The following is a 12,984-nucleotide window of genomic DNA, read 5'->3' on the forward strand; positions in this document are numbered from 1 at the left end:
TTTATTTATATTTTTCTCACTTATTCTCCATAACATTATTTATGTTCTTTATTTCTATCTTCAGATCAAATTCCAGTAACTCCCAAGAACAAGGATGTGATAAACTTGAGTCATACAAGACTCCAGACTCACATCTCACTCCCAAGTTTCTCCATGGCCACGACATCATCTAGCCCAAGATTCTCACAGGCAGGAGTGCTGAACTCTACATCCACCAGCCAACAAGGAATACCACAGAGTCAGATGCCCCATCCCCCTCCACCACCACCTCCCCATCCTCAGCAACAGCCGCAACAACAACAGTCTCAAGAGCAGCAGCAACAACAGCCTCGGCAGCAGGTGAAACAGCAGCAGCAGCACAACCATCCAGTTGCAGCAGCACCCATTGCCATCCCTCATTCTTCTTCTGCTCCTTCCCCATCCCCAATAGAGCTACCGATGGACGTAGACACCGCCGACATGACCCTCAATGCACTGGATGTCGGGAAATCCCAGCCGAGTGTTAGCAAGGAGCAGCATCTGATGTCCTCAGCGACTATGGATGACAAAGACAACGCCAACATCCTCTCGTTTGATATACCGAGCATGCAGGTGGACGGGGACCGAGACAGCTCCACGTTCTGGGCATTCGGAGACCACCCGTCGCCCAGTGCCGGGATGCTGTGTCCGCCATCAAGCAGCGATTCAGACATGAACTGGCTGGATGTTATGATGTCATCGTCTGGATCGGGGCTCACCCCTGTCAGTGTGACCCCACCTACAAACATCGGTGCTGAAGGGTCTCTTGGAACACCACTAGGCAAAGAACCTTTCTCGCTCAATCTTTTTGATTTGAATGATGACGCTTGGGACAATATACACGTCACCGATTGATGACGATGTAAATTATGCTCCAATTTTTTGTACCATCCCAGAGATCTTTACAAGCAAAGCATGTTCCGTTGATCATCATCACTGTACAATTGGAACCATTGGCAAGAGAATGTCCCTGAAGACATCACTGACAGTTACCTATAGTCCAAAGAGGTTAGGAGACATTGGGCAATTTCAAGTTCAGTGTTGACCTTTTAGTGTTGGTGTTGGGTAATTTTTACATAAGCACAGCACCAAACATGAAATGAAGTTGGTCCTGAAAAGTCACTATCGAGGTGTTGAGCGGTCGATGTCGTAATCTGGATCATCTGTGTAAACTCAAAGTAGGGTTTGGAGCTAGGAAACGCAATCCAAATTGTGTTTCTACCACAAACAGCGGAATTGAAATCATCCATTGAATCTGTGAAGAAAAGTATATTCTTGTAATCTGATCTCTGGGATCTCAAGTCTATTATGACATTTCCAAAGGTCCTTCATCGCCATGTTGTCCACTTTTTTTACACCCAGTGCAGGAATCCCCAAAGTCCCTCACGTTTTAGAGGTGAATTTTGGAAGAGATGCGTTGCAAGAACTATTCCGCGCTGGTTAGAAAAGTGTTCCGAATGACAATGCCGAGAGGAAACCTGCAAATTTTATAACGATTCCATGATTGTCATATCCTCATTTTGTGTGATGAATATCTGTAAGGTGTCTTGAAAAAACAAATTGCAGTTGCAATACTAGTATGGTGGCGAAATGTACGCCGTTGAATGGAGTTTAGCTTGTTTAGGTGCCTGGACATGTCAGTGTCAATATACCAAGGAAAGTTCGATTGAAGGAAGATTTGGGGAACTGATACAGCTTCCACGATTGTTGTTAAGAAGGTGAAGGATTCAAGTATTGACTATGTGGAAGCAGAGCATGAATATTTGAATGTATGATACAATGATTATATTTTTGAAAGATGGTGTCTGCAAAGTGTGGAATTTCCCCTGCTTCGGATGAAGGTGGGTGGGGGGAATAATTAAGTATTCATCACATTGAAAAAGAGACTGATCCTATGATTCCTTTGAAATTGTATTTGTTTATTGCTGTTCAGTTTGTCTGCTTGGAACTATGCTGCTACGCAACCATAGAACATAAATGTTCTCAAGGTATTGTCAGAATTTTCGGTGTCGTCGGAGACCTGGAATTCTAAAATCTTGCTACGTTTTGTGGCCTTGATGTTTGTTTATGTCTCAAAGTTTCAGATTTTATTTAGTCACATGTAGCTCTGTGCAGTGAGTGGACGAGTAAAAAAAGAAAACATGTGCACCTCAGATTTTTTTAGATAGTATTTATTTTTGTGGATTCATATTTATGTTCATTAATTAACTCATACGAGGATTTATGTATGGAGTGATATGTTTTTATCAATTTGTGTGGCAATATACCTTTTTAGTTTTCTTTTCGTTGTCATGATTGAATGATATTGTGTTTTCTTTCTAGTGCTTTGTTTTTCAGTTCAATTTTTGGAGAGTATAAGTTTGAAAACACGATCATTATATTTGTGTATTCAGATTCAGTAAAGCCTGCTTAGGCCTCCTTGCGTTACTAAATTCATGAAGATGATGCGTCATATGAAAAAGACGGTTTTTACGTTCGGTGCTTGGGATTTGTGCTTTTGAATTATATTTGACATAGCAAGATGTATGTTTTTTGTTTTGGACTAGATTCATATTACTCTAAAAAAAAACATGTCAGATATGAGCCATATAATATACTAGGCCTGTAAGAGAAGTCTGAGACTGAACGATCATGGTGATGAAGAGAGGGCGCTCTATAATCAGTATTATGTACAGCCAGAATTAACAAGGATTCACATCCGGGCCATGTTTCATAAACTTGTTATCAATATCAAATTACATATTTTGCTGTAAGCAGCTACTGAACTTGTAGGATCTGGAAGACAATATATATATATATATATGAATTTGTCTTTAGTTGTCGATAACACGTTTTAAAGACCTGGAGGGATGTTTCACGGATATTAAAGTTTCACTTAGAATCGCACTCAAATTCCAGCTGCGTGTGGTATATAACGCATCACCGCATTGGTCAGATCACGGTAAGGGGATGCGCACTCCTGCGCATTGATCAATGATATTTCGCATTCAGTAATATCATGTGTGTGCCAACATTTAAGCATGACTTAAGTCACAATCTTTGTGAAACACCCCCCAGTTTGGCAGTCTGAAATCCATCTCAACCGTAGAGTATTTGAAATATTTTGTTTACTAGGTTCAAGATTTGGATGCAACAAACCTGCTTTACGCAGAAGAGAAGATGGTACCTAATTTGACTTTGCGTATATGTCATTCCTATAGAAGATATGACATGAAGTGAAAACTTGTTTTTAACCATAATTCAATTCTTTAAATATTGTTCCCAGACCTAGCCAGTCAAAAGTGAACAACAATTATTGCATCATAACATCCAAAACTAAGTGTGCTCTCTTTAGGGTAAAAAAAGTATTCTACAGCTCAAGCTAGCTGTATTTGACTTTGATCATTGTTAAATCAGTTTCCATGGCAAAGTTATTTAAGTAATTGCTTAATTGTTGGGTCATTCTCAAGAAAATGTCTCACAAGTCTAAATTTCTGGCCCACAGCTCCACCCCAGCAAAAAGTGTTTATGTTGGAAGCCAGTGGAGTAGTATGTTAACTCGATTAGCCCAATGTCTTGGCAATAGAAACTAGCTCAGACCTTAGTTGCCTGTGGATTATTTGTATTTCCTATTTGAAATTTGAATCAACCATATTTTGCATAGTGTAATAACAGAATTAGTCCAGAGACATGTAGAAGCACTCTTTATTTATTGAGAATTAGACATACATGCTCTGATGCCAGTGTCGCACCAACGGAACTGACTCCAGGGCTCCGTAACACAAAGGTTTGCGATGAATCGCAAATATGAAAGAACCACACTGATTGGTTCCCGGTCAGTATTTTTAACTGAATACACGTATAACATTGATCTTGATTGATCAGTCCATTTAGCGATTGATCGCTAATCTTTGTGTTATGGAGCCCAGGACGAACAAATCTATTGCGTTATTACCAATGACATATTATTGGTCTGTTTGGAGTATGTTTCTTTGGTGCGACTGTAGCGTTGTGGCTTTGTAGTTGGTAGCATTAAACTGTCTTTTCTTACAGGCCTAGTAGTTACATGTACTAAAGGCTATCTCCTTTTTTCTTTCCATTGAACTGTTTTAGACAAAAAGCATTCCACCTCCTCTTAAAGAAGTGCGAGGTCACCAACATGTTCTATCAATTTCTTGTGTTCTATTCATCTTTTTTTTTCCTTCTTTTGATTTTCCTTTCTCTCCAAGATGCTTTAATTTGGAATGTAAAAGTTAAAATCAGAACGTACTGGGTTTCTGCCAGAGCTTGAGCGCATTTCAGGTTTGCCTGTGGATTATTTGTTTTATTTCCAGTTTTGTTGATGAAAATATCAGAAATATTTCTATTTAATTTATCTTCTCTTGAACATTTTTTCCAGTCAAGTAGAATACACTAGATTAATGTAAATAAGAGCGAGTATACAAATTGATTATTGATATTTACTATTGGCCATAATTAATATAATTGTAGAGTAAGAATTTGGGGTTGTTTTGTGTAATATGTTGTTGTTAAGCATTTAACGATGTCCCCCATTATATATTAAAGGTGTATATGTTGTTGATATGAATTGTGTAAAGTAAACAAAAAAAATCTGTATGAATATGTACATAGTATTTCTGTGATATAGCGAGTGTGATTTTTCTAACGACTTATGAAGGCCTACCATAACCTGTAGATAGTTGGGTGTTCAAACGCTATGCAAAACATCACGACGTGAATGGGTTACTAAAGTGAAACAATTTGCAGAGTTGTATTGTGTAATGGTCTTCCACAGTTCATTGGGATATATTTTGATTGTCAATTTTCTTGTGTGATAATGTAACATAAAATGTACAATTTGAGAATTGTGTAGAAAAATTGTCGCTTGAATGCACTTTTCATTTGAAACCTAATCAAATTGAATTAAATATAAATTGCATCTTAGATGTATGGAATTTGCATCTTTTCCATTTCTTGTTTCTCTCTCCTCTTCTCTCTGTTGCTCTCTCTCCTCTCCCTCTTCCTCTCATCCATCCGTTCTCCTCTATATCTCTGTCTCTTTTTCATTTGTTAAAAATATATCTGTACCTGGTAGAACTCCCTCCTTAAGTATCAACTTAAAGGGTAGTATAATGTGCTACGTGTGGTATTCAATGTCAACCTCTCAAAATGTCATCTAGGTTTCCCTGGGATATAGAACGTGAAATATGTTGGAAATATGACATGATTTTCCATACAGCATGGCATTTTCCAAGGCCCCAAATAAATTCACAAATTACAGTATTTTGAATATTGAACGTAAATTACACCCCCCCAAAAAAAAAAAAATCCTTAATTATACATTGTGTTATTCAGTTAATGCTCTAATAGGGTATCCTACTCTGGGCCGTAACACAAAGCTTAGCGATCATTGTTGCCAAATTTTTTCACGATAGATTGCATTGACTACAAAGTACAATTAATTGCGAAAATCAAGTGTATTATTAATTGCTAACCTTTGTGCTACAGGACCCAGATTGGTGTAACAAGTGACACAAGTACTTGTACCATTAATTGTAACTGTAGGTCAGTGGGAGACTACGTACAAAGAGTTACAATTAATTGTAGATATCAAGCATATCTTTTTTGATGTGATACCCCCATCTCAGACCTCGAGTGGTATTCTGATAGCCATGGTTTAGTTAAACCTGGGGGGGTGTTTCACAAAAATTTAAGTATGACTTAGAGTCACACGTAAATGCCGAGTTGCCTGCATTATAAATGGCATGACCGCGTTGGTCAGATCATGCAAAGAGGATGCGCACTACTGCGTATTGATCAATTAGATTCGCATAGTATTTCAGATATACGTCAACATTTAAGTACAATTTAAGTCATGCTTAAATTTTTGTGAAACACCCCCTGGGTCAACTTAGAGTACACTTTTATGGAGTGCCACTTGTCAGCTTATTCATCAATTAATATTATTTTCCTGCTGCAATTTTTTTTTCAAAAAAGTAATTCAGCTGTTAAATGAGAAGAATAGGAAAATACACAAACATGATGACTTTGAGTTGTGAAATAATTGAATTTTAACTGATTTGTGTATTATGATTGCCATGAATATGGAACAATGGTGATGAAGTCCAGTATTCCATAAAAGTGTGGTTTGAAATTCTAGTTCAAACTAGGATTAAACCTAGGTTTAATTACCATAATACCATCTCTTCATGGGAGTTTTGTCCACTGGAAGATATTATCAAACAAGAGAAACTTATTGAGAGAGTAATTCTATCAAAAGAAGAAGCCGCAACGGGAGATGTGGGATAATTTCCAGGATTCCTATTTGTCTTTACCTACATGTCCTACTGTATTTCAGTTATCCCAGTCCTGTCATAGCTTAAATATTTGTATTGAACTTTCAATTGTCGTTTTAGTACTAAGAATGACTGTCCTCTTGATATGAGTATTAACTTAGAATGCACAGGGGCATAGCTAGGAAGGAAGGGGAACATGCACCCCACCCAGACACCACTTTGGTTAGGGGGAAGGGCAAATAAATATGGGAAACGAGATATATGAAAATGAGAAATACCTTGAATGTTTCCACTGATGAACAACTCACCATCAGTACCAGAATTTCAAGGAAGCAAGATTTCAGCACCAGCCAGCCCCGCTATTCAATGTTTGTCCCAGACGTTTCTCTAGATATGCTACTGGAGTGCTGAATTATCTAAAAGAATATCCTGTAGTATTTTATGTTTCAGTTACTACATAATTACATATATCCCCCGCACCAAAAATATACTTTAAAAAAATAAACTAAATCAATAAAGGAATTATCATGAAACAAAATATATCTTGTTATTACACCCCCATACTTTGATTTAGTACATTGGATGTTACCTTGTACTTCTTTTGTTTTTATTTAATTTACATTGAAAATTACGATCCCTGTATGTGATATGTGTGTATCAATTTATTCATAGGTCTCTTTATATTATGCATCCTCTGTACTTGTATATTATTTCGAAAAAGGTGACAACTCCTATTTCCTCCTGTAAATTGACTTGAATATTAGAATTTATATGATTGGGCTTAAATATGGGATATTTGGCTAAAGATTGATGATGTAAACCATGTACAGACTAATCTCACTTAATGTCACACAGCTGTGGAATAGTCGCTTATACAATAAAATGCTGTATGCAAGTTAAGGTTTTTTTTATCGTGTTTGGGATTTGTTATGTTTTGTTGAGGTTGAAAAGAGAATGGGGATGATGGTAATGATGGTAGTTATTATGATGATGAGGAGGAGGATAATGCTGAAGATGATGTTAGTTTGTTGGTGACAATGATATGATGATAATAATGATGGTGGTGGTGGTGATGATGATGATGATATGATGATGATGATGGTGGTGATGATGATGATGGTGGTGGTGACGATGATGATGGCGATGATTATGATGATGATGAAAATGATATGGTTATGATGGTGGTAGTGGTGATGATGATGATGAAGATGATGATGGTGATGATGCTTATGACAATGATCAGTTAAATTAAGGCCTATATCATTTAGCTTTATGGTGATGTTTAAATTTTAGATAATAAAATGATATCATTACATTGTAATGATTGTAGCGAGAGGATTGATTTTGGAGTATATAATAATGATGAAAGGAGAATGAGAATAAAACTGAACAGTAAATTTTGTGAATTTATGGCAATGAGTTCTTTAGGTTACAAACAATTTATTATTTATTTGTTTATTCATTCATTTCTTATTTATTTATTCATTCTTTTCACATAAAAAAAATTATCCTGAGTCAACATTTGTTGGTGTTCATCAGATCCCTTGTGATGAACAATAAATCAAAACATTGCATAAATACATCCAGAGTTACTACCAGAACATAATACTGTTGAACAATACAAAGCAAAGATAGAGAAATGACACTGAATATGGGTAAAAACAATTAAATACACCTTTAGATGTGTCATTTATTAGGAAGTTTTCAAGCCATCAAAAGTATTGCTCTGATTTACCGAAAATGATACACATGCATCTTAGTCAGGAAGTGTTCAAAATAACACAGCTATAAAATGTTAGGCCCCTCCAAGGATCACATATCAAATCAACCATGTCAAAGTTGATGAATAAAAGGAAATAAATGTGAACAGCGCCCCCATCTAGACCTTGCATCATGGCTCCATGAGTTCCAAAATTTGTTTGTTTTATGTCAATTTCTTACTCATAATTATATTTTCATAATGCCAACTTTCACGATGAAAATTGTCAAAGATACAAGGTGTAAATCTTTTTCGTTGTAAATCTTTATCTTTGAATTATTAAACTAGTGATTCAATTGCGATGTTTCATTTTGGGAAGGACATTTCGCCAAATTATTAATACAATTCGTGCAAAATAATAAGATTTCAATACAGTTCTGTATAATAAATCGGATGCGAGATTTCCATGCAGATTATACAAATTTTTATGGTTGGATCGCCTGATACAACGTTAAGACAGCAATAAAATCGAGAACAATTAAACACAAAATCATCCAGGAACATTAATACTCATATTGATTTATTGATGACGGATAAATGCAAAAGCTTAAAGTTAGAATGTGGGTCAACTGAAACAAGGACATGAATTATTTAAAGGTAGTCATGAAGAAATCAAATTTATATTTCTTTCTGAAGGGATACATATCAATTGTGATTTAATCATAATTGAATAATCATGGAATGTTTCACTCGGAGATTTCGCTTCATGATTTACTGGCGGATCCAAGGGGGGGCACAGCCGGTCCGTGCCCCCCCCCCCCTTGTGTGTCACAATTAAAATTTTTAATCTAAAATATTATTGCAGTTAAAACAAAAGTGTGCCCCTCCCCTCCTTTTTTTTCATTTTTTTTTCGTGGACGAAATCCCCTTAATTTTTGGTTGAAACCCTCTTTATTTTCGCTTGTCAAATTTTTCCTCAGGAAAATGTCCCCCCCCCCTTCGAAAAACCCTGGATCGGCCCCTTCCCTGAGTAAAGTCTTGAAAGACCAAACACAATTGAATTGGTTTAAAGATCACTGGCATGTTCTGGCTATGAACTTCGTTATTGGATTTACAAAGATAATTATTTTATGAAAAGGGGGCGTGCTATGACATATTTACATACATGTTGGTCATTAACTTTGAAGTAGAAACGTGGATGGTATATATAATGAAAATTTGAAACCATTCTCAAACATTTATAATTTTTATTATCAATGTTAAATTTCGCTTCTACTTTGTTTTGTGGTACACTGGTAGCTAATGCAATTAGTATTTCACTATTTTAAATTAGGGAAAAACGAAATGGTATAAAATTGTCAAATGTTCAGACAATGAAAAGGATAAGGGTTACTTAATAGTTAAGTATTTAAACTTATGCGATATAATTCTAACATCTATTATTATTAGGCCTATCATATTAATCCTCAACCCCCCCCCCCCCAAAAAAGAGGCCTATATCTATAAAGAACTAACAAAATTAAAATTTCAATACGTTTATTAATATTATGAATATTTGTGTTTGTATGCCTAAATGGCCATTCGAAAAGACCTATCAGATTTATCGGTAATATCAGTTCCTGTTCAAGATTTTATTCATTTTTGTTCTTTTATATATTATGTTTAATATGAATTGTCAATTATTCGGGGACATTTTTTTTCCTTTTATCCATAAACATTTTGAAGTTCATTGTTCAGGACATGCAGTATAATAATTATGAAAATCTTTATATTTGTGTTATCAGCGTCAGATTCGGACAGTATATGCGATATGGACAATAACAAGATACATACAAAGGTAATTTATTTATAAGAGAAATAGCAAGGAGGTCAATACTGATCCTTGTGGTATACTCAAACAAGAAACATTTAAGGAAGAAGATATACAACGGGGACAAAATAAAGCGTGTTGCAGTGTTGCACGTATTTATATGATGATAATTTTTTTGTTTTAAATCATATTTATATCTTTCTCATATCACATGTAAAAAATATATATATAACATGACATCATTAAAACTTAATTGTTTCAAGTTTGCACATAAACATTTTAACATGGTGAGAAAAGGAATATATATGAATTTCAAATGTAAACTTAGAATTAATCTGCTCACATTTCTTTAACAACTTATAATCACGAAGGGATAAATACAGAACAGAATCCGGGTACAACAGCAAAAATCTAAATTACGGAAATAAACTTATAATCTGTATATAAAACTCAAGTTAAGATTCTCCATACTCTTCAATCAAACTGATTAATGAGGAAGTTATATTAATAAAAAAAACATACACACAACTTAAAGCCAGACCCTTAGCTACACTTAAACCCCTACCCCCATAAACGACAAATACTACAAATAAAGAATAATAATGGTAATAAATAATAATAATAATAATCCGCTTTTATATAGCGCTTAATCCATCGGAATGACGTTTCTAAGCGCTTTACAGATATATTAAAGAGAGAAAAAAAACCTAAGTGGTGGAAGACTGTGAGGCTGATTCGTCAAAGTGCTCCCATTTTCTTAAATGAAATGCCATAGTAATGATAACGATCATGATAACGATCATGATAATTATAATCCTAATCATAATAATGCTAATGATATTTGTATGTTGTTTTGTACTATTGTATCAAGCACAATTATTAATTGTAAATTGTCGGCCAAATTCAGCCATCATAAGGCTGCTTTGAGAAATGATTTATACCGAAATAAATAAATGAATAAATAATGAATAAATAAATAAACAAATAAATAAATGAATAGATAAACAAATAAATAAATAAAACCATTTAACCCCGAAATTGGTCAGTACAAAAAATAAGAGTATAATTCATATAATCCGCTTTTATATAGCGCTTAATCCATCGGAACGACGTGTCTAAGCGCTTTACAGATATATTATTACCCCGGTCATCGGACTCAATCAGTCATATATAGATTCGAATAGCTTTTTACGCTTGAGATAAATGTAAGCCTAAAGCCCTATATGTAAATGATAAGAAGGAAATAATTATGAAAATCAGGTTTTAAATGATCGCACATGACTGTCAACGTTTTCATCTTTATTTTTGTATTCTAACTTTAGAACTATTACTTTATCAGAAATTAAAGATTGAAAAAAACGGGCAATTAATTTTCTTTTTCTTTTTTACACTCACTGCCGAAGCAGAATATGAAGGTAAAGAAGAAAAGACGCTGGTGTGTATATAGTTTGAGCATATCGCGGACAATAGCAGATAAACATTCATAAGAACAATACCTAACATGGGCAGCGATTGAAATCAAATAAAATACTGATCACAACATCAAATTACCAAACAAATTACCGTGGCGGCGCTGGCCGGGGTATAAGGGGCAACACTAGCATACGGGGGGCAGAGGGGGCAGTCTGCCCCCCCCCCCTGACGAGTCACAACCCATACAAAAGACATATCCCTGCATGCCCCCCCCCCCCGACGAGGTTGAAGGCTTGAAGACCTTTTTTTTGCCTGTGAATTTTTTTTCGGGTACGATTGAAGAACTTTTTTTATTGAAGACCTTGATGGAAGACCACTGAGGGGCAACCAATCCCTATATATTTTTAATTAAAGAAATTGTCAAAAATGGAAGATAAAAATGGAGGGTTTAAGAATTCAAGATCTGCATATAGGTTTTTTTACTGATTTATTTATTTTTGCACTGCCTTGCATTTAAAAAATAATTTTGAGATTTGATTTGATTTATTTATTTATTTCTGCATTCACATCAATATCAGAATTACAAAATACATATACAGTGCGTCCCAGAAAAAACGAAACCGAGATTTAGCGATCATTTATCATTACTTAATCATAAATAAAATAGACAAATGACCTACCAATTTAAAGCTTAGAATCTCCTCTTTCATCTGATATTACTTAGATTATTTCTCATTCACGCATGAGTGAGCAAATGCAATTTGAAGAAAGGATATCAAAAACTCATTTGGCGGGGTATCTGGGTTTCAAAAAGAAAACCACATTTTTGAAAAGTTCAATATCTCCTCTTTAATTTGATACCTAAATTACAGAAAATGGTCACGAAATAACAAAGTTCTGGTCATTTGAAATAAGGCTTGAATTTCAATAATTTCATAAAATGAAGAGGTTCTCCAGGATGGCTTTCAAACTCTCTCGACACTCTGTTTTGTTGACGATCAGCCATGCATTAAATCTTTTGTTCACCATGCGAAAGCTTCTGTGGGAAACCGGTGAAAACACGTTTATCTCATAAAATTATGGAAATACAAGCCTTATTTCAAATGAACAGAACTTTTTTATTTCTTGACCATTTTTTGTAATTTTGGTACCAAATTAAAGAGCAGATATTGAACTTTTCAGAAATGTGGTTTTCATTTTGAAACCCAGATCACCCCCGCCAGATGAGTTTTTGGTATCCTTTCTTCAAATTGTTTTTGCTCACTCATGCGTGAATAAGAAATAACCTAAGTAATATCAGATGAAAGAGGAGATTCTAAGCTTTAAATTGGTAGGTCATTTGTCTATTCTATTTATGATTAAGTTATGATAAATGATCGCTAAATCTCGGTTTCGTTTATTCTGGGACGCACTGTATATACAATATTTACAAAGGTAATACATGATTATAACAAAATAATAACAGTCGCATAGTATAAATATTGTAAATAAATATTCACAAAAAAAAAGATGTGTCATATATTTTTTCAAAACAAGATTATAAATGAATGCAGGAGACCGCCATCGTGAGCGATTAGGCTTGATGATGATGGAGGCCTCATAATTAAAAGGTACGTAATAGTTCTTCATTGATCAAGTGGGTGCTGTGCAGGTGTAGGTGCGGCAGAGAGCAGTTGAGATATTAAGTTTAAGAGGGGGCTGCGTAAGATGTAATAATGTAACGTTTAATATTAGCTTTCAAGGAGTAGATTGTTGAACATGATTTGATA

The 12,984-nt window shown here is 35.0% G+C and overlaps 1 protein-coding gene across 1 annotated transcript in view; it reads left to right on the plus strand.

Annotated features, from left to right (window-relative positions):
* The window catches only part of LOC121423027 (myocardin-related transcription factor A-like), a 40,178-nt gene extending 32,985 nt beyond the window's left edge, over positions 1-7,193 (plus strand). The window contains exon 7 of the mRNA XM_041618298.1: positions 65-7,193. Coding sequence (XP_041474232.1) covers positions 65-873 — 809 coding nt within the window. The 3' untranslated portion in view covers positions 874-7,193. The remainder of the gene's footprint in view (positions 1-64) is intronic.
* The last annotated feature ends 5,791 nt before the right edge of the window (positions 7,194-12,984 follow it).

This window comes from Lytechinus variegatus, chromosome 10 (assembly GCF_018143015.1).
Source record: "Lytechinus variegatus isolate NC3 chromosome 10, Lvar_3.0, whole genome shotgun sequence".
NCBI lineage: Eukaryota > Metazoa > Echinodermata > Echinoidea > Temnopleuroida > Toxopneustidae > Lytechinus > Lytechinus variegatus.